This window comes from Vigna radiata, chromosome 8 (assembly GCF_000741045.1).
Source record: "Vigna radiata var. radiata cultivar VC1973A chromosome 8, Vradiata_ver6, whole genome shotgun sequence".
NCBI classification, from domain to species: domain Eukaryota; kingdom Viridiplantae; phylum Streptophyta; class Magnoliopsida; order Fabales; family Fabaceae; genus Vigna; species Vigna radiata.
Window position 1 is genome coordinate 34160046 of NC_028358.1, and position 21556 is coordinate 34181601.

At 32.9% G+C, this 21556-nt stretch overlaps 4 protein-coding genes across 6 annotated transcripts; 2 read left to right on the forward strand and 2 right to left on the reverse strand.

The window, feature by feature from the left end:
• Window positions 1–427: 427 nt before the first annotated feature.
• On the forward strand, window positions 428–4010 carry LOC106769924 (ribosomal lysine N-methyltransferase 3). Of its 2 annotated transcripts, none has more exons than XM_014655729.2 (5): window positions 428–598; window positions 794–1166; window positions 1762–1958; window positions 2678–2951; window positions 3166–4010. In XM_014655729.2, exons 1-5 carry the CDS (start codon window positions 588–590, stop codon window positions 3844–3846), a joined length of 1536 nt encoding a protein of 511 aa, XP_014511215.1. In that variant the 5' UTR covers window positions 428–587; the 3' UTR covers window positions 3847–4010. The 2 variants fall into 2 exon arrangements, with proteins under 2 accessions (XP_014511215.1, XP_014511216.1); XM_014655730.2 differs by lacking the exon at window positions 428–598 and adding an exon at window positions 626–701.
• Window positions 4011–6709: 2699 nt separating this feature from the next.
• LOC106770572 (zinc-finger homeodomain protein 3-like) lies at window positions 6710–7644 on the forward strand. The gene has a single exon (XM_014656372.2). It carries the CDS (start codon window positions 6802–6804, stop codon window positions 7402–7404), a length of 603 nt encoding a protein of 200 aa, XP_014511858.1. The 5' UTR covers window positions 6710–6801; the 3' UTR covers window positions 7405–7644.
• A 2213-nt stretch (window positions 7645–9857) lies between these two features.
• On the reverse strand, window positions 9858–11649 carry LOC106770893 (peroxidase 47). Its single transcript, XM_014656734.2, has 4 exons — window positions 11344–11649; window positions 10897–11085; window positions 10616–10778; window positions 9858–10502 (listed from the first exon to the last, which is right to left on the reverse strand). Exons 1-4 carry the CDS (start codon window positions 11596–11598, stop codon window positions 10123–10125), a joined length of 987 nt encoding a protein of 328 aa, XP_014512220.1. The 5' UTR covers window positions 11599–11649; the 3' UTR covers window positions 9858–10122.
• A 3229-nt stretch (window positions 11650–14878) lies between these two features.
• On the reverse strand, window positions 14879–20119 carry LOC106772225 (PHD finger protein At1g33420). Of its 2 annotated transcripts, none has more exons than XM_014658472.2 (5): window positions 19355–20119; window positions 18383–18509; window positions 17498–17713; window positions 16387–17007; window positions 14879–15948 (listed from the first exon to the last, which is right to left on the reverse strand). In XM_014658472.2, exons 1-5 carry the CDS (start codon window positions 19689–19691, stop codon window positions 15111–15113), a joined length of 2139 nt encoding a protein of 712 aa, XP_014513958.1. In that variant the 5' UTR covers window positions 19692–20119; the 3' UTR covers window positions 14879–15110. The 2 variants fall into 2 exon arrangements, with proteins under 2 accessions (XP_014513958.1, XP_022640998.1); XM_022785277.1 differs by having other exon boundaries at window positions 19288–19494.
• Between the last annotated feature and the right edge of the window lie 1437 nt (window positions 20120–21556).

The window sequence follows — 21556 nt, forward strand, 5'->3', positions numbered from 1 at the left end:
CAACCCTTGGAGGCTGTGCCCGAGAATTATGCAGGACCGTCCGGTCCTTAGGATAGCTACCTTCTTTGTTTAGTTAGTTAGTCGTCCGGTATATGGAACCTTTTGGTGTTGGCCGAGAGGTCAAGGAATTGTATTCAAGACCNTTTGGTCTATTTTGTAAAAGTTGTATTAATCTTACTGTCGTACGGTTTTTTTTAATCTTCCAGTATATCTCATACTTCTTTGTATATTCACTACTGTTCTTCTTTATTGTTCATGATAACTNCTAAAATGAATTGTAACTGGTGTTATATATTTATTGGGATGTTACAGGACCTAATTAAGAAACTGAAAAAGAAAAAGACAAAATTGAGATTCTACGCGAAAAAAAGACTTTCCGAATTATTAAACCTTTTATTCATTTATAGCATGGAGTGAATGTAGTAATAATAGAAGTGTAAGAAGCAAAAGGCATGGAGTTATTAAATACCAAAAGCCCAAACCCAGAAAGTCAGAAAGCACGGCAGCACTACCACTAGTAGAGGTAGCTTGTAACTCTAAAACCCTTGCCACGTCTTCCCCCAACGAACATCTCTGTTCCTCCACCTATGGCTTCCAGGTACATCTAATTTCTTATTTCTCTCTCATTTTCATTGAAAACCCAACGAACATCTCCGAAGGTTATACTAAAAAGCCAAGCTTTGACGCTCTCACCCAATAAAGTCATAATCTTTCTGTCATTGTTACTGAACAATGCTTTACCCATTTGCCACTAAACACAGAAAACTCATTCTTTTTCTATCTGTCTACACAGGCGTTTGAGGGCATTCAATCGGTGGATGAAATCGAAGGGTTTCCAGTGGAGCGATGCATTGGAGTTTGTGGATACACCTGGCGAGGGAATATCGGTGAGAGCTTTGTGCCAATTGGAGGAAGGTGATGTTGTGGCCAAAATGCCAAAAGAAGCTTGCCTCACCACCAAGACTAGTGGGGCACGTGAGATCATTGAAGAGGCTGGTTTGGATGGTCATTTGGGGCTAGCATTTGCCATCATGTATGAGAGAAGCTTGGGTGAGGACTCACCTTGGTATGGATACCTTCAACTCTTGCCTCACCAAGAATGCGTGCCAATTGTTTGGACCCTCAATGAAGTAAACGAGCTTTTGTGTGGTACTGAGCTTCACCAGGTATACCAAGTATTGTTGAGCTTAATAATCAAGAAGGATGAATTAACATTGACCATATGGAGCCATGCTATACATGCTAGTAATTTTTTATTGTTAATTCGAATGTGTGAAGATGAAGATAGGATGCTTTTGTTTCTTGGTCGATGTTTTGTTATTAGATTGCCTTTCATGTATAGTTAATTTAATTGAGCTCCTTATGATTGGCTTGTTCTTTTCTTTTGATTTATGCATTACAGAATCGCATTGGAATCTTCATATTCTGAACTATGTCATGGCAGGGTTGATTAAAGGCTGTATTATAGAATTTGCCACAATTATATCCAATGAAAGGGAGTTTAACGTTAAAGATGTGAAAATGATAGATATTAGTTAGTTTGTATGCTGATCGCCTGGTGAAATCTGTACTAATGAGGAAAATAAACTCAGAATATCTGAGAAGTTATGATTGGCGCAACAGTGAAAACTTATAAGACAATTTATGGCCGTTCCTTTCAGCCTTTGCCTTGGCATCATACCAGTGATTTGAATCTTGGAATATAACACTATGTGCTTTACCATTCATGAAAAATTTCTGATCTCTTACAATTTTAGGCAGACTGTGCAAGAAGACAAGGCTCTGATTTACGAGGACTGGAAAGAGAATATTCTTCCCCTATTGGATTTGGCACCTTTAAAGCTAAACCCGAAATTCTTTGACATAGAACAATACTTTGCTGCAAAAAGTCTTATATCTTCTCGATCCTTTGAGATTGATGATTACCATGGTTTTGGCATGGTTCCCTTGGCAGATCTGTAAGTAAAGCCTATGGCAATTAACATGGTTTTCTTTTCTAGTCTTAGTGTACACCTTTATTTTCCATTTGTTACATTTTAACTTCGCTGTAACTAGAATTTGTAACTGGTTTTAAGAGCGATATTTTCTAGGTCTAGCTTTAAGGCTTTCCAAGTTCAGCAAATGCTGATAAATTTATTCTGTCAAGAAATTTGTGCCTTGTATTTGTATACTATTTCAAGAACTGCAGTAGTGCATGAGAATCTGGTGATGCTTTACTTTTTAATATAAGTAAATGGTTGTAGCAAATTTTCCAAAGAGATTGCCTGTATATGTAATATGCACAAATTGTCTTTTGAGCTGGAAAACACAAATACAACATATGATGTGAAGCAAGAAAATAGCGGAACAGACACGACTATAATACAATACATGCTTTTAGCACAGAGTAAAAAATTAATTCAAAATATGGAATTGTTGTATTTGTAAACGAATCATTTTATGCACGCAAGACTTTTGTTATTGTTGTTGTTCCCATCCAATTATTATGATAATCCCATTGGCACTGCTTTAAAAGTTTAAAAATAAAAGTAAATCAATATAAAAATATAGCTCTGAAATGTTCAAAACCTACATGACAACTGTAATTTTGAAGAGTCCGTGATTTCCTGTTTTTGTATAAGATCTAGATCTGAAGATTTTCCCATTCTTATAATGTGTATACTGTCTTCTGCACTAGATTCAATCATAAAACAGGTGCTGAGGATGTGCATTTCACTGCTATGTCCTCTAATTATGAATCAGGTAGTGATGTGGATGGTAGTAATAATGATGAGGGCATTGTTAAGGAAGAAGTAGCATTGGCTCAAAATTCCTCTACAGATATGACTGCATCAATTGATGCTAATGTTGGGAACAACATTGATAGTGATTTGGAGAGTTCTTCAGTTAGCGAAGATGATACTTCTATGTTAGAGATGATTACGATAAAAAATGTCAGTAGTGGAACTGAGGTGAGAATTTTCCTTTCAGTTATATGATTTTTCTTCCATGAGTTAGTGATCTGTAGCCTGTATTCAGAGAAATGACTTCATAGTACTATGCTTATCTATCGTTTGTAGTTTTGGAAATATGTTTTACACTTCGAATTGAAACGTTCAATGTACCATGCAACCTCTTATACCTTGAAGTTACTCTAATACTCGAGTTCCTTTTGCCAAACATCAGGTATTTAATACTTATGGGCTATTGGGTAATGCTGCTTTGCTCCATAGATATGGATTTACCGAGCAAGACAATTCCTATGATATTGTAAACATAGACATGGAGCTGGTACTTCAATGGTGTTCTTCAGCTTTTTCTGACCGCCACAGTAGAGCAAGAGTTTCCCTTTGGAGAAGGTTAGGCTATTCTGCATGTGGCAGCCAAGACTCCGAATATTTTGAGATCTCATTTGACGGAGAACCTCAAATTGAACTCCTCATTTTATTACACATCATGTTATTGCTAGATGATGCTTACCAAAAGTTAGACCTATCGGTATCAGTTGCTGGGAATTGTCCTGAATCAAATGGTGGAACTACCCATCTGAATGGTAATATCTTTCCTAACGAAGCATTTAATATGAGCAAGAAGTCCTTGCTGCCTAAAAGGGTTTGTGATGCCCTGTTGTCGCTAGCTGACATGAGGGAGAGTCTCTATGGTTTGAATTCAGTGGAAGATGATATTGAAGCATTGGAAAGGTGTAGTTTAGATAGAGAGAGGAAACTGTATCATTCTTTGGTGCTGCGCATCAATGAAAGGAAGATTCTTCAAAAGCTCAGAAATTATGCTTCGCAGCCATTTGAAATCAATAAGCATAGTTCACCTAGGAAGAAAATGAAAAGGACAACAGAGAAATCGGATTGATTTTTTTGGCATTCATTTTGTTTTAGTTTTTCATGAGATGCTATAACTTATATTTTGGTGCACCCAGTCATTGGCGTATGCAAAAGTAGCATAGAAGCCTCTCATTTGTCACATTGGATTTTTGTCAGCAATAAAAATGATTTATCATTTTTCTTTTTCATTAATTATTCAGTGTACCATTTGTGTTTCGTAATTTATGCCATTATCTCTCATATTCCTTGCATTCTTATGTTACACAGTTATTTGGTATTAATGAACGAGTAAATCCATGTTTTTGAGATAAGTAAAGGACGTAATATGTGAAGAGTTTGCATAACGTAATAATTTATTATAGTTGTAGTATAGGTTAAGTGAATGGTATAGATTTCTAGATAGCAGAGGACATTTTTGCATCATTTGTTGCATAGCCTTTATTAATTAGGTTCTTGTAATCATTCTTCTGTGTGATTCATAGTTGGTAAGTTGGTATTAAGTCTAGATCTAGACTGACTGTATCAGACTTCTGGGAATTTTGTGGTTTTCTGCGAGACTTTTATTTCTTTCATGATTTTCAGTTGCTGCTTTAGCTTGTAGACTATATAAAATTCAAATGACTCTTATAAATTTAAGTAATGCACAAAACAAAAGTTTTTTTTTCTAGAAAGCTCATAAACAAATGGTCTTTATTTAATAAGGTTATCAAATTCGAGAATTTACGTAAATTCGTGAGTAGAGTAAACTCAACTCGTAAACTTGTAAGAGCTTATTTCAGATGAAAAATTTATATAAATAATATTTTAATTAAAATAAGTTTACAAAATTATATAACTTTAAATAAATAAAATTTATAGTTATATTCTTCATAAAAATAAATATTGTAAAACTTAAATATTTGGATTATTGTTATTAATTTTGATGCCTTTTATTAAATATATAACTTTCAAGCTCACGTAATCGTTCCAAACTCGAGATTCTACACTATCCTACCGATTTCACAGTCAATTCTATCGAGTTTACTTTCGAGTTAACTTGGAAATCATGTCTAGAAACATAAACTCGTATGAGTTTACGAGTTAACTCGAAAGTTTGATAACCATAAACCTAAGAAGGTAAACAAGCAATCCAAGGTGAATATTGCTATATGAAATCTAGAACCATCTTCGATGGTAGAGCTCATTTTATGTTTTTAATACACTTTTTACAAGTTCACTAGTGTTATATGTAATTTAATAGTATTTTTAGCTCCAATATTAAAATTTGTTCTGAATTCTTATATGATTTTTAATGAGTTTCACAATATATTATTATACTTTTTAATTAGTTTCTTTTGTCACTTGTTTTTTTGGATAAAAATAAATTCAGTAGTGATAACCTGTGAAATCCAACCCATTTTACTACACTTATTTTTAGTAGAGTTGCAAGCAAAGTTTACACTTTCAAAATCCTTCTTCTGTTCCAATTTCTCATTTTCATTATTCTTCATCATAGTTTACTTTTTGGAAGGTCAAAATTTACATTCTGTGATATAACTGCTCGTATACAATTAACTCAGAATAATCTCACAAACAAGTTATTGATGAATTTACCACAAACATAGGCTATGATTATTGGAGGTGTTGGATGTAGCGGCTGTATGGAGTGGAGAGGACTTATTATGAGCAGCCTATAATTGTCACTTGTGCTTAGGGCCTAATCATTGGAGTAGCAATAATATGGTAGATGACATTGCAGCTTCTTGTTGTTTGGCACAGTCGCTGTTCAATTGTTATACAAAAGCTGTACAATGACAGTAAATATATTCTCAACTTATTACAACTATTACTGATGTTTTACTTCTCAAATCATAGATATAGAGACTTGAATGCTGTACTTTTATACTTTTTTAGTTTTAGAGAGAATTAATTAACCTCACGATTTCTTTCCTCCATCACTAGTACCAAGAAATGAAGAATATTAACTTCAAATTTAATTATATATATACAAGGTATGATAAATGAATACTGAGACATCATCACCATAAAAATATGTAAGTTTCATGTTCATTTGCCATGTCAATAATCTAGCTTCTGTTAAGTATAAATGACATGGAATCGAAGTAAGACTGTTTTTGAAAAGAAACACATTCAAGTCCTGTTTCTTTTCAAAACAGGACCAATCTTTATGAGATACATAAGACTAACATAGAACCACTTGCATATTGACAAATCAAGACTTTTCTATTAAGCTTGCCTAATTTCTTGCAATTGAAAATGATATCTACCTTTTTATGGTAACTTACATAGAACATAGGTATGCAAATGGTGAGTGGGGACAACCAACCACAGTCCAAATCTAGGACAGTTCAACCCTCTTTTGAGTAATGCAATTATTGCAGCTTGCAAAGCAATGGACAGTCTTTTCTTCTAAGTGGACAGTTCTCCACAAATATTAATCTCTTTCGGCTTCCTGTTTAACTTTTCTTTTTTCTTATCTTTGTTTGGCAATCCTTTCAATAATTTAATCTTTTTAAAGGACAACATTCTAATAGCGTAAGCTTGATGTCTAACAGTGTATGCAAAGCAAAGCAATGGCATGCACTCAACTTTTCAATGTCTCTACATACTCTCTAGTCTAAACACATTTATGCTTTCTTTATTTCATTGTAATTTGGTTCTGAGGTCTCTCTCTATCTCACACGCTCAACACATACATAGAGACAATTCTGGACCATAAAATTCTGAGCTAGCTACTTTAATTTTCTAGCTATAAAGTGACCAATAAAATAGTATATCAAATACCCTAAACACCCTCAAAGTTATATATTTGTTGCTTCACTTGCAAAATTCACAATCAAGACCTCGTGTACCTTTTTCCATCAACTCCAACTTCCTTATAAGTACTTGCAGCAACCTGTTACAGCTCTCATAAGTCTTTCTCATCAGATAAAGTTGCCCTTTTTGGTTCTTTAATCAACACCAGTTGTAGAAGCTTCAACAAATGGAGTCAAGCAATTTATATGCTGATCAAAGGGCAGACAAAAAAATAATAATAATAAGATACACGGAATGTCTGAAGAACCATGCAGCTTCAATTGGTGGCAATGCAACTGATGGTTGTGGCGAGTTCATTGCTGATGGAGAAGAAGGCACGCTTGAGGCTCTCATATGCTCGGCTTGCAACTGCCACAGAAACTTCCACAGAAAAGAGATAGAGTCTTCTGATTCCTATATCACTCCTCTGATGATTCTTCCTAACACTACTCAGATAGGGCCTATTTTGGCTCAGTTATCTCCCCACAAAAGTGGTTCAATTAGTCCTTCTGATGTGTCTGATGAGAAGGACTGTGAAAACGGGATTAGAAAGGAGGTGGGAAATAATGCAACTGAAAAGGTGAAGAAAAGGTTTAGAACCAAGTTCACACAAGAGCAAAAAGAGAAGATGTTTCTTTTTGCAGAAAGAGCAGGGTGGAGGATACAGAAGCTAGATGAATCTGTGGTGCAAAACTTTTGCCAGGAGATTGGAATCAAAAGAAGAGTCCTCAAAGTGTGGATTCACAATAACAAAAACACTTTTGCCAAGAGAAATCCCTTCACTAGCTAGCTTAGCATGATGCAACATCTTTGTTTTGTCTCATTATTGTCATTTGTTTGAAGATTTCCCCCCAGTGTTTTACTATAGATCCTTCCTAATTTTCTCCCCTTTTGTGCAGTGTTTTCGAAGAGGAAATGCAACATTCCAATATTAATTTTAGAATCACGTGTCGTTGATCTCTCTTTGTTTAGTTTTGAGAGCAAGATGGTTTAGAGTGTTTCAAACAAAATCTACAGATTTAGTTGTTTAAAATCTTACGTTTCTTCATTGATATCAGTTGAGAGAAAGAATCATTTGATGCCATGCAGATTAGCTTTAAGAGGATCTTCAAAAGATGTAATATATGCAACAATGGTGACACAATACAGAAACGATATTTTGTCAAGAAAATATGTATATAACACAAAATAAATCAGAAAATAATACTGAAAATTTGGATTTGATTAAGGCATTTCCATTTATCTACCTCTTGTCTGCTACGTATAGTTGCATTAAGACTAAGACTACAGATTCAGACTACTGTCATTTTCCATACCTATCAGTTAATCAGATAAACAGTTATCTATAACAATTTATATGGTTAACTTTGTTATATAAGTAATAGATAAATACAGGTGTGTAGGTGTGTATGCATAATTTCCTTTAACTTTATTATAAATTTGATCTATAATTGATAATAGTATCACAGGATAATTAATCATCACACCTAGTTAACTGAATGGATAAATATGATTTGTTTGGCTCATAAATAGCTGATGGGAAATGAAACTATATATAATTATTGATGTAGTGAATAGTGTCACGATATTATTGAAACGTTAATAATTTATTTTACAAATAATTAAAAATCCTATAAAGTTATTTAAATGTTTATATATAATTAACTTTATCTTACAAGTAACTAATATTAATCACATATTACTAATCATATTCATTCAATATTAACCATATAAGAAATAAACTATATATATTATAACATAATATTGGATGGAAAAAGTTTATATTTAATCTTGTAACTATGTGACCATTACAAACTGACCTATCCTTGTACTCTCAGCCCAACAAGTGAAATGGAAGTGAAGGCATGTGCAGAAACAAATTAAATTATATGATGATAGTAGACATCAATTGATGTTTCCTTCATCGTGTAAAAATATTATTTTTTTTTTAAATTTATTCTAATAAAATATTTATACTTACTTATGAGAAAATTCTTTTTGTCACATTCTATCAACTGAAAATTTTAAAAAACAATTAAAATTTTCAAGTGAAAGAATATGAAAGAAGAAGTTTCACATTTTATTCACTTTATAAGAAAATATTGTTAGTTTTTTCTCCCAACATTGAGAAGAAATGAAGAAACTTAAGAATGATTCCTTTAAGGAAACATTTTGCTTCTTTTATAACATGAAAGGTAAATTTTAAGATAAGTTTTCATCTATGTGGGACTTCTCTTCTCATATCACTCTCATAAATTTAAGTCTATACATGTTTCATAAGAAACATATATATGTTTATAAGTAAAATACATTTAGTAACTTTTGGACCTTTTTGGGTTGTGATAAAACTAACCATAAAAGCCCATTTTAAAACATATAAATACACTAAAAAGGTAGGTGATTGTATTTATTATAAATTTAATATTTTATTCTGATAACCGATTTGACACATAATTGAATATCGAAGTGTCTTTCACAGTTTAAAGACAAAAAGCTAAGGATATCTTTGTAACGGAAACTTGAATAACTTTGTAATAGAGACCTAAAGTGACTTTAAAGGAGTGTTAATGTGATTCTCGATCCCACACCCAAAACATTTATAAATTTTTATTTTAACTTAATTTCTTACATATAGCTATCTTTAATACATCATGAATTTTTAACCTTAGTATTCTATCCATCTTGTTTTCATAAATTTGAGCTTTTCAAATGAGAATATGTTGAGGAGTTACTATTTAATTAATATCTCAAAACTTAACAAAAAAAATTACTATAAATATGTTTTCACGCAAATTAATAACACAGACCATCTATTAATGTTTAGACAAAATTAGTAAATTATAATGAAATTGAAGCAAAATATGGATAAAATATTTGGAGACAAAATTTACAAAACGGAAAACAAAAAATATAAGTGAAAAGTAATTTTATTTTCATTAAAAGTATTCTTATTTATAAATATTTATTTTGACTTGATTTCTTACATGTAACTATCTTTGATATAACTTTAGAGTGATGATTTTTCACTTAATCTTGTTATTCTACCATTTATGTGATTAAACTTTATTCCCCCTTTTCTCCGTGGCATGCATGGGTTAAAAAGTTGTATTATTTTCATGGATTTATTTCAATTCAACCTGTTATATTTTGAGAATTTTGCAGTCCAACATGAGGATAAAAATCAGAGAATGTTAATTATTCTTTAGAAATGACTAGTGACTTATGGTTAAAGTATACATAATATGCATACTCAGGAACAAGGCCCCAAGGCAATTGCATCTTGCAGTCCCACAATTACTAATTGCAACCACTCATAAAAAGTACTACATATCCAGCATAGGATTACAGGCATAAATATGAATACATTACATCCAAGGGATACCAAATAGAACAACCTAATTAAGCATATACTATATAATATATATGCATATCATGTAGTTTTATAACTAGTGGCAAGGATTGAGGTTTGTCTAATACCTAAAACAATCACAAACCCAGAATTCATCATTCAGTTTATTTTGCGACAATTTTGTCGTACTTCACCATTGTAATTGTCTTTGACATCAAGCAGACCCATCTTCACCATTGCTTGTTGGAAATCAAAAAAGAACATGGCTTGGTTGAATGCATAAGCATTCACAAAGTTCCTGGTTTTTGGGCTAGTGTACAGTGTTTGGTCTGATGTAAGAACCCCGTTTCTCCTCAACAAAGCGTTGAAGTAAACGTTGTCAAAATCGTTATTCGTCGCATCGAATGGTTGCTTTGCGTTGTCACCAGAACTGCATGTTCTCGCTAGTGTCTTGGCAAATTCTGTGTCCAAAGTTGGATCCACTTGGCTCAACCTGTTCTTGAAAGAACCACAACTTGCCACTCCCAGTGTATGAGCCCCTGAAATGAAGTGCTTGTCACATGAGTTTCTGTAATTTTCATGCATGTTTGAAATATATATATATATATATGTTTAAAATGATTGAACATGATTGAGAAGATAATGTGCCTACCAGAGAGAGCCACCATCTCTTGTGCAGAAAAACCACGTTGGCCAAACGACCTAATGAGCTCAGAGGCATTGAAAGTAGGGAATGGCAAATTGATAGTATCCTCAATTTTGGATCTTCTTCCATCCTTTCTTCCTTTAGGTATGTCATATACCGGTCCTCCTGCCTGTAATAATTTCATAATCATAATCATAACCTATAAATATGACTATTTGATCAGACCACATAGGAAAAGAAAAGGAAATAATGAGTAACGTATTATTTATTTGACTTGAATATCATACAAAGAAAACTGCATCTCTAGCAGCCATGGCGAGAATATCAGCACATGAAACCACACCAGGGCATTGAATTTCAAGCTCTTCTTTGATAGCATCTATGACTTCGAAGCCTCGCAGGCTCAAGTTTCCTGGAGAATCCTTTTCTGCTGTATTATCCTTAGTGGAGTCAATCAAAACCGAGCCATCGCATCCCTATATGAAAACAAACAAATTTTGATGTTTTAGTGGATGCAACTGTTAAAGCAAGTTTGTCCTTTGTTCAGACACATGCTCCACTCCACATCTTCCATTTTAGCGACAAGAAATAGTTGGGTACCCACTTTCACGTTTCTAAGTAACAAAATTACAGTGTAAATAGATTGATTATATTTTCAGTGTATCCTGAGAAAGATGGAATAATATTTCATCCATTTGTGAGTGAAGTTAGCGTGAGAGAGAGAGAAAGAAAACCTGAATGAAGCAGTCATGAAAGTGCATTCTGATAAGAGCAGCTGCGAGAGTGGGGTCTTCCAGCAAAGCTGTGTTGACAGTGTTCTTAACAACAGGTTCAACGAAAGGGCAAGTCATCAAGTAGTAGTTCATGTTCAAGCCATCTGCTCCGTATCTGAAGCCATATGCAAAGACTTGAATTAGCAACAACAGCAGTAATGTAAGAAAGTTTGCCATGATGACCTTTGAAGGCCTCACACATGATTTGTACAACATCTTCACAAAACAAACACACTCTTATATACTGTGTTTGCAGGGAGATGAGTGAGGTTGATCTGCAAAATAAAAGACCCAAAAATTAAGAACCTTATATAGTGGGGGAATAGTTGGCAACTGCATAATGGGGGTACGGCAGTAGTGCAGTGTAGTGTGTGTGCGCATACACACACATATATTATATATATATATATATATATATATATATATATATATATATATATATNATATATATATATATATATATATATATATATATATATATATATATATATATATATATATATATAATAGGATAATGATATTTAGACCAATATTTTTTTTGACAATATTTAAATATTTATTCTGTGATTGGTTCATGATAATATTTATGATTATTATTATTGATTGTAAAGTAATTTTGGACCAATCACAGAATGACACGTGATGTTTAAATGTTGTAAAAAAAATGTTTTATAAATATCCTATATTATATTATAGGTAAAATACCTTTTTTGGTCCCAGTTTTGGTTACGAATATTCGAAATGGTCCCTATTTTATTTTTTTGTTCAATATAGTCCTAAAAAACGTAATTATGTTCAATTTAGTCTTTTTTCTGTTCAATGTAGTCCTAAAGAATATTCAATTTAGTCCTTTCTACAATGAAGACCAGTTTGAATATTCGTAACCAAAACTGAGACAAAAAAAAAAGGTATTTAACCTATATTATACTTGTATAATGAAAATGATTGAAAAGAAGTGTTGGCCAAAACTGGAAAAAGATAATCTAACACAAAATAGAAGTTGAAGATAGTGGTGTGTGCACCAAGACATCGTATGACTATTAAAGTTTTGGTACCACTTCAATCATAAATTAGTTAGATAGCTTGATTAATTTTCCGGTGGTTACAAGAATACTTACTAAAAAACTATTAACACGGGAATGTCAATTTCATAATAAATTTATAGTAATAAAATAGAAAGCCCATTCCCTTTATTTATTTATACTAGAAAAGTTTTCTTGTTTAGGGACGAGGAATAAATAACTATTCTTATGGTATTGTTGGGTTAGGTAGTTTGGGTAAATTTATTATTCAACCCACTAAAAAAAATATTAGATTGGGTTGATTTGACTTTTTTTTTTTTTTATCTTTTTTAATGCTAAATTCAATTAACACAACTCACTCTTAAACATATTTGATTGGAGTCAGTTGGATTAATTGGATCATGGTTTTTTTTTCTTCTTAAATTGTAATAGTCAAGTATTAATGTAATTAAAAAATAACACATTTTTTACAAAAATTATATCAACGCTTCAAATACGATAATAAATTAATTCAAGATAAATTTGTCCAAACTAATTCAAAACATTAAAAAAAACATAACATAACTTAATTTGTTTGTAGCACAAGTACAAGAGTGAATATGAGTTAGGTTCAAGATTACCTCTATTAAACTCATCGCGCAACATATACAATAATAATGTAATTTGAGTTTGAGCCAATCATAAATAAAACTTAATCCAATTTAATTGAGTTAGATTGGTTGAATTTAATCATCGTAACTCGACCCAATGAATACCTTTAACTACATATTACCTCAATCTCTTTCAATTTTTGATAATTTTTTTTTATTCATAAGGTATAAATACAAATATATGTATTATTTAGATTTCGTAAATCAAGTATGAGAATAAGGATACATATTACTCAAGTCACCCCTATATTTATTTTCGTTTTAAATTACAAAAATTTATTAACTTATTATATAATCTAAAATCGTATTTTCACCTCTTTAATAATTTATTTCATTTGAAGAGTTTTTTTTTGTCACACAAATTTTCATTCTCTTTATTGTTCGATTCATTTGATATATATTATAATAAAACATAATTAGATATAATTAGTTTTTTTATTGTTTAAATTTGTTCAGCTTATTTGTTAATACATTATTGCTACATAGAGAGCCCTTTTTTCTGCTTTGAAATTTACCAAGTTTAATAAGACTTCTAAAATATTTTCATCTCATCATTACTTTTATCATATACATAATATTTGTTTGTATAATTTCATTCAAAACGATGTATTACATTTCAAAAACTATAAATCTCAATTTTATCAAATTATATTATTTATTCACACACATTGATAATTTTTTCTTTTATTTAGTATTTGTATTTATTGTTTATGTTTTATACTAAAATATTGATTTAAGTATCAATTTCAAGTGTTCAATCATGTAAACTTTAATTTAGTATATAAAATGCAAAAATTTATTTCTCTTTTTTCTCTTATAGACTCATTTTCTTTAAAAAAAAAAACTTTCTTTTTGTTACATAATTTTTCATTCTCTCTTCATAGTTCAATTTATTTTATATTTACCAAATTCAACCAATTATTTTTCCTCTCGAGATTTGCTAAGAAAAAAAAATATTTCTATACATGGACATAAGAGAAGTCTCGTAAAAAAATTATTATAGAGTTTACTTAATAAAAAAAGCACATTATTTTCTCAACAAGATAAACCATAATAACTACCTTTTCTTTTACATGCTTTAGTGTTGGAGAAATAGAGGGAAAACAAAGGAAAAGAAAAATATGTTTTCCTTCAACACTCCTGTAATAGTTGTTTGTACTATTTTCACGTATTTATTCCTTAAAGTTAGAAAAATGACTATTTATAAAAAAAAATTAAACAATTATATTATTGCCTAAATCTTTAACCTAAAACATAAAAGGCTATTAATTTAATAAATTGAAGCAATGCATATTTACATATGGCCATGTACGTTGAACTTGCGGAGATGAATTCCAAACTTTATGCTTTATGTTGTTAAACCTCATGTATTATATGATCCGATTAGCTGTCCATAATATGATAACTTAATATTTAACGTAAGTCAAAAACTAAAGCTTAGTAAAGTTGATGCAGCTGGTTGCCATTTAGATTTAAGAGAGAAGAAATTAGAAAATGTGATTTTGAGAGTGCTTTAGACACGTTTGTTATGGTAGTGGTGCCTGCTTTACAAACCATTTAATATTCTTATGTGCACATTACCATCTCCAACATGTAATTGAAATCATGTCGGGAACTGTTTAATTTAGGCTGTCGCTTCCTACATTCCCTAATTGCTTTCTGGAAAAATATTTCGTGAACTGTTTGTTGGAAGCAATTGCCTTCAATTATATTTAGTAAAATCCTTGATAACAGATAAGTTAAAAAAAAAGTTAGAAAACATAGATACTTGTAAAAGCCCATTTATCCAGTTACAGCATTATAAAGAAAAACCATGAAGCTGACTTAGAAGGGAAGAAAAGAAAGTTGAATATTTGGATTTGGGTCAGTGACTACTATGTACACAAAATAAACAAGCTAAGGTAGAACCTGAAATATGAACAAGACATGCCCTGTCCCTGAACCTATCTCTAAGGCCTATCTGTGTGTTATGTACAGGTTCATTCAGGCCTAGGCAAAAAGAAAAAAGAAACATAAAAAGGAGGAGCTTTCCGTACAAATCTGATTAGCAACGTAACTAACTGACATCAGATGGCACTGGGAAGGTTTTTCCGAAACAACTAGTGGGAGTGGTAACGTTAGTGACAGTCTCATCTTTGCAGTGGCCACCAGATTTGAGTTTTGATTCATTGTTTTGGCACTTGAGGCAAACAAAACGTGCTGGAACAGGATCAGTATCATGGATGTCAGAACACCTAGTGTGCCGCCACACTCCACATATATCGCACGCCAACATTCTCTCCCCATCGTCATCCTTGGCCCCACAGCTGCAATCTACAGTCCACCTCTCAAGTCCTCGTTCCATCCGGAACTTACTTAACCCATTTTTCCCAATGCATCTTCCTCGAACACAAACTACATCTTTCGATCCTAACAAGAGCTTGACCTGGGTGGAATCTTCAACACCGCTATAGCCTACTAGCTCATCAACTTGAAATCTTCTAAACATTAGATATACATCTTGAAAAGCAATCGCTGCTTGACTTTTAAGCTCGGCCACTGTGGCGTTCATGGGCAGCACAATTAATTCCGTTGGAGCTATGGCTTCTGGATCTTCAGATTCATCTACGATTTCAACCTGACATGAGATGCGTAATTTGTGCAAATCTGACAATGGTAACAACTCGGGACTATAATCTTTCACAAACTGCTTGCAGTCAAAAAGCTTCTGAACTGAGCTCATCGCTAGAGTCCTCGTCCCTGCTTCAACATAGTTTACCATCATCTGTGGATGAAGCAAAGAGTCGTATAAATATCTTAAGCACTGTAGGAGGTTTTCTTCGGATGGATACTTCGAGCCTGAAGAGTTATTGTTCGCTAAAACTCCATAGCAAGCACCAGTGGCAGGCTCAAGTCTAAAGCAAATAAAATGCCACAATATTAGAACCGATTCACATAATCACATCACATAAAACCAAAAGAGAATCTTTCAAACAATAGAAATATATAGCATAAATTCTTTGAAAAGAACATCAATATTTGAAGGCCCAACCTTGATGTTAATGGACTTCATACGCAAACACTTCAGCAATAATCCATGTGGAAAAACCCAAAGAGAAAAGCAAGGGAACGATCAAACATACTTAAAAATTATTTTTTTGGTCAAACATCATGCATGATGATATTGCCAATAACAAGTATCAAATTCAGCCTCATGCAATGAAGTAGCCCGTGTTCACAAAATCCTAAAACTGAAGCATCGTTGCATCTATACCATGATTTGTGTACGAGTCAGTATGTATGACCTTCCTCTATGAAGTTAAACATTCCATATGAATCGGATTGAATCTAACCTGAACTCATAAACTCCAGTTTGAGGATTGCATCGGCTATTAACAACCATTCCACCATAGACCATTTTCCCCCCCAGTTCTCCCAGGCAATAATCAAGCAGTTCTGGAGAGCCCACCTTGCAGGCCGCACCCCTAAGAGCACGCCAGTTTACCCACTTAGACTCGGACACTGCACGCAGCACTCTGATCATAGCTTGCTCCACACGTTCAATGTCAGCCTTCTCCCAAGAAATTGACAGTCCAGAAGCATTAAAACGACGCTTCTTGCAGGCTGTGTCATCAACATTTGATACACTCTTGCGAGCATCACCAATCAAACCCATTATGAAACAAAAGAGGTCTCTTATATTTACAAGCTCATGCTCTGACAAAGACTGGAAATATTTTATCATGTCCTGCACACGGGAATGAGGTACCGGCATCTGTCCCTGTGAAAAGTTGGACAAGGGTAGGTTGGATAGGTTTTCAACAGCAGACTTGTATGCCTCATGCGTGAGACAATAGCTACCGGAGCCAAATCTGTAACCCCAGTCACCATACCATGGGTGTCCCTTCATAATGGCATGGAGCAAGCGATACTCTAGGCCATATTTCTTTGAAACATCCATCACGCTAACTTTTCTGCTCATGACAAAAGTGAAGAAACATAAGAGTTCAAGCCAATATTCACAAACCACAAATAACCAAAACTACTCCCACTGGAAAAGGGTTAAGTTATTTCAAGATAACCAAAAAGAGCTGAGTACTGTAGATATCTCTCATCTCTAAAACAGGGTACATCCTTATGTGACACGAATTTTAATCTGAACAGTTTATTTTTTAAGAAATGCTTCTATATCATTCTTCCCCGTCTAACTCCTAACTAGGTGATAAGACTGTCACGAGCGACAAGAGTATTAAATAGAAATTATATAAAAAAAATAGCTCTAACAAATGCTAATTAGGTTATCAGAGTGTCATAATGGACACAAGTATACAATTGAAGTATAAGTTCAAAAAAGAGATTGATATTAGTAACTCCAAGAGTTATTAAAGAATTAGCTACAAGACAATTGAAGTATAAGTTCAAAAAAGAGATTGATATTAGTAACTACGATAAAAAAAACCTAACCTGACTCCAAGAGTGTTGCATAGGCGATCCCAGAAATCCATAATATGACAACCAGAAAGAAATCTAGATCCCCCTTCTCTGCCATTAACCCGTAGAAGGTGCCCATATCCATTGCCGTGGACTACGCCGTGTAAAAGATGAGTCGTGTTCTCTAATTGGTGGTACACCCAGTCTTCAACATCATCAGTGGTGGTCACGTGATTGCAAGACTTGCATCTGAAGATAGAAAACATTACCCAAAATATAAAATCAAGGACAGCACCGTTGCACTCATCCAAAATAAGGTTCACTTAACAGCTAACATGACTTTGGTGATAAGCTCTTTCAAATAATATCAAGGCAATCCAAACATGCTCTGAGCCTCAAACGAAAATAAACTACTCTCTCCTTCAGCATACTACGAAATTTCATTCTAAGGCAATCCAAACATGCTCTGCGCTTCAAACGAAAGGAAACTACCCTCTCCTTCTGCAAAGGTGAAATTTTATACTAACAGATCTACTTCACTTGTTGAAAATTGAAATTAACAGAAGGACGCTCAATGACACAAAGCCCCAATAAATTTCAAGCTTTGCCAAACAGGCATTCCATTTCAGCAATCAACCACATTAATATAGAAAAATAACTCGGTAGCAACAATGTTTTCATTTAGAGAACAGCTAATTTTCGAGACTTTGTTTCCCAAATTTGTATCTACAATCAAAGAAACAGTACGCAAATTAGAAGTAAATGGCTAACACAAAATTGACAGAAATAAGAACAGAATAAACATATCCAAATTTATTGGGGGGTATAGATTACCCTAGACAGCAATTGAAAAGCAAAAATAAACTAATATAAAAAGAAAAACAAAAAACACTGCTTAGGTGGTCATAGGTTACTTACTTGGATTCTGACAAATGTAGGATGTCTCCACAGCACATACACGGCTTATGGTACCCACCAATAGAGCTTCCATCGGCTTTGATTATAAAATGGTATCGCTTCCCGCACACTGGATGACCGCTCCAACCTAAATAATAAATCCATAAGTTTCAACTCAAAGAAATAATAAATAATAGTAATATTTACAGAGAGAGAAAAAAAATTGACAAATCCACGCGAATTTCCTCATAAACAATAATAATCAGTATTAATGAATAATATCAATAAAAAACACTAAACTGGGAAAGATCACGATTATAATCAATGAAAATTATGATTTATGGAAAAAACCAGCATATCCAGACTACTACGTGTCGGACGACTTAAGAAGCACGTCAGTAATAACTAAGCAAAGTTGGACCACGACAACAATGATTAAATATATTAAATATATAATATTAAATAGTATGAGCTGTCACGCAACAAAGACAGCAAGGACTCAAGGAGTGTCCCCACAAAATAAGACCGACGCGTGGCCTCTCAGAACCCTTCCACATGTCCTAGTTCTTATGGGCCCCACCTACCAACTAACCCTTTTGTTCTTCTTTTACTCCAATATCTCTCTGGATTTTATCGTCACCAATCGACGATACGATAGACCAGTTATTTATCAATCATTTTCCTTATAATAATAACTGGATATTATTCTTCTGTATAGTCACTTAATCATACTTATAAACTTCGTCGAATTTATGATTATGTAGGCATATTGAAGTAGTAGTAATAATAACAATAAATAATAAATTAATCATTATCATGATAATAATAAACGTCATATCGCGAAATGAACACGATAATTTCGGTGAATCGTTTCATTTTAATGTTTTCACAAGTTGAAGATCGGGAACCGGGAACCGAAGAGAAACCTGGAAAAAAGCGAAGAAATGATTCATGCAAGAGAGAACCGGCTGAACTACTGGCGAGTCAACTCACCGAAAACACGGCACTGATCGCAGTAAACAGATCTGGATCTGGCGACGTCTTCTTCCACAACGTCAAGGCACACAACAGGTGAGTCGGGGCCTTCGGTAAGCTCGCCAACGCGGAAGAGTATCTGCCACGTCAGCAAGTGGGGGAAGAGCGCGTACGGCGGCGGAAGCAGCGCGTGCTTCGTCAGAAAGGAGCGAACGTTGGAACGAAATGGACCGCCGGCGAAGTTCTCCGTCTCGGCGAGGGACGGCGAAGGGAACGTAAGGAAGTCGTAGAAATCGGCGGTGACTCTCTTCTTCGCGGCGCGTTTGAGGCCCTTCCCTCCGCTCACAACCATCATGGAGGCGGAAACAGGCGCGTGGTCCAGCTTAGCAGGCGCGTGGGGAGAGATCTTGAAGGAGAAGGTCGGAAGGTTGTGGATCGGGTAGGAAGAAGAGAAATACGACGCCGGAGTTTGGCAGTTGATAGAGAGAGAAAGAGAGAGAGGAAATGATCGTTTCAGATTAGGGTTTGGTAGTGTGTTTTCTGTTTGGATGGTGAGATTTGATGGTCGTCGTTGGATTAATCTGGATCAGTATTTTTGTATTTATACACCCAACACATTAAATTATTCTTACAGTTTTGGAAAAGGAAAAAGAAAAAAAAAGATATATTCCTTCTCGGCATTCGCGAGAAAACTGAGTCAGTTAGCAAAATTTAGAGGAGAGAGAATTAAATCTTAGCCGTTAAGCGAGCTTACCGCCATCAATGCTCATGCATATTAGACCAAGTATTTTTTTTTTTTCTTTTTCTTAAAAGTTAAACAAAAATGGCGAATTCTTGTTTTTAGAAGGGTTATCCCAACAAAAACTTGCTTTAAAATTGACCATGTATTGAAAATAAATTATAAAAGACATGTCTTTTTTTTAAATAATTTAAATAACTTTCTATGTTCTTATTTATTTTGTTAACTTCTCTTCTTTTTTTGGTATTGTGTATGAAAGAATTTGAACTTCTTGTCTTTATTATCTTTTTTTCCTTTCGATTAAAATGTGTTGCATGGTTAAATTTATATTTTCCAAATTATTGATATACATTTTAAGTTCTATTTATTTGTTCACACTGCTCGCATGGCAGTTTCCAATTACGAAATTAGGAAATAAGAAAGATAACATTAAAATGTAGAAGATTTATTTCCGAAAGCATATATATACATTGTGTGTGTCATAGGAAAGAAAAAAAAATTGAAAATTAAAAATAATAAAAGTTGTGATTTGGAAATTCAAAACTTCGCATAGAAAGAATTATGTCGAGGGTTTTTGGGATACGAATGGTACATCAATGTAAAAGGGAAAAATTAAAAATAAATAATAGTTAAAATTATACATAGAAATTAAGTGGGATGTTAATTGGAGAAAAAAGAACATAATAAAAGTGTGGGGGTATATTTATGTTTAAGAATAAAATTTAAGGTTTTGTTATTAATGCCTTAGACTATGCTTATTATATTGTTATTAATGAATGTACAGAAGTAAACAATGGTTATTAATATAATCATATCAATTTCTTGATTAATCTCTATACATAATAAGAAGTATCTTTGAAAGTGTAGATTAATTAACTGTTATTTTAATTTAACCAATGGTTTTGTGTAGAATTATGTGTGTTATTATTTATAATGATCATATCCTAATATAGTTTGTCATTTGATTTTTTTTAATGGCTATTTGAATAGAAATCAAGTCTGTTTCCTTTTGGTTTGTTTTTAATTTAACGTAAAATTTGAACTAAATTAAATTAATATTTAATAGTTTTACGTAGATTCATTCATGTTGTTTTTATCATTATAAAATTATTCAATGTTTATAATAAAAAAATTTAAACAGAAAATTTATTATGAATATTTTATCACTAAAACTGTATTTACAATTTTAACTTTCTTTATTTTTTATATATAGAGTAAATAATTTTATGTTAAAAATATAATTTTTTTCTTTAATTTTACAATACGATCCTTCGATACATCTCAGTTGTTAGATCATAATTTATGGTTTTACTAAGATATAAATGTATAAAAAAAATATTAGTTATAGAAGAATGATAAAAGCAGATAATTTCTCATTAATGGGACAAATCATTACAGGTATTTGTGTGTAATCGTAATTTTGTATATCTGTAATTTATATATAATTACAATATAATTTTTGAACTATCACAACACAACCA

Bases quoted from the DNA above. Each gene is read 5' to 3' on its own strand.
- LOC106769924 (XM_014655729.2), top strand. The intron at 1,959-2,677 runs GTAAGTAAAGCC...CTTCTGCACTAG, and splicing joins ATGGTTCCCTTGGCAGATCT to ATTCAATCATAAAACAGGTG. The intron at 2,952-3,165 runs GTGAGAATTTTC...GCCAAACATCAG, and splicing joins ATGTCAGTAGTGGAACTGAG to GTATTTAATACTTATGGGCT.
- LOC106770572 (XM_014656372.2), top strand. From the start codon at position 6,802: ATGGAGTCAAGCAATTTATATGCTGATCAAAGGGCAGACAAAAAAATA.
- LOC106770893 (XM_014656734.2), bottom strand. From the start codon at position 11,598: ATGTTGTACAAATCATGTGTGAGGCCTTCAAAGGTCATCATGGCAAAC. The intron at 11,086-11,343 runs GTTTTCTTTCTC...GTTTTCATATAG, and splicing joins TTCATGACTGCTTCATTCAG to GGATGCGATGGCTCGGTTTT. The intron at 10,779-10,896 runs GTATGATATTCA...AAATTATTACAG, and splicing joins CTAGAGATGCAGTTTTCTTT to GCAGGAGGACCGGTATATGA.
- LOC106772225 (XM_014658472.2), bottom strand. From the start codon at position 19,691: ATGATGGTTGTGAGCGGAGGGAAGGGCCTCAAACGCGCCGCGAAGAAG. The intron at 17,008-17,497 runs GTTAGGTTTTTT...TGTCATGAGCAG, and splicing joins TGCAACACTCTTGGAGTCAG to AAAAGTTAGCGTGATGGATG. The intron at 15,949-16,386 runs GTTAGATTCAAT...TATTTGCTTTAG, and splicing joins ACTGGAGTTTATGAGTTCAG to ACTTGAGCCTGCCACTGGTG.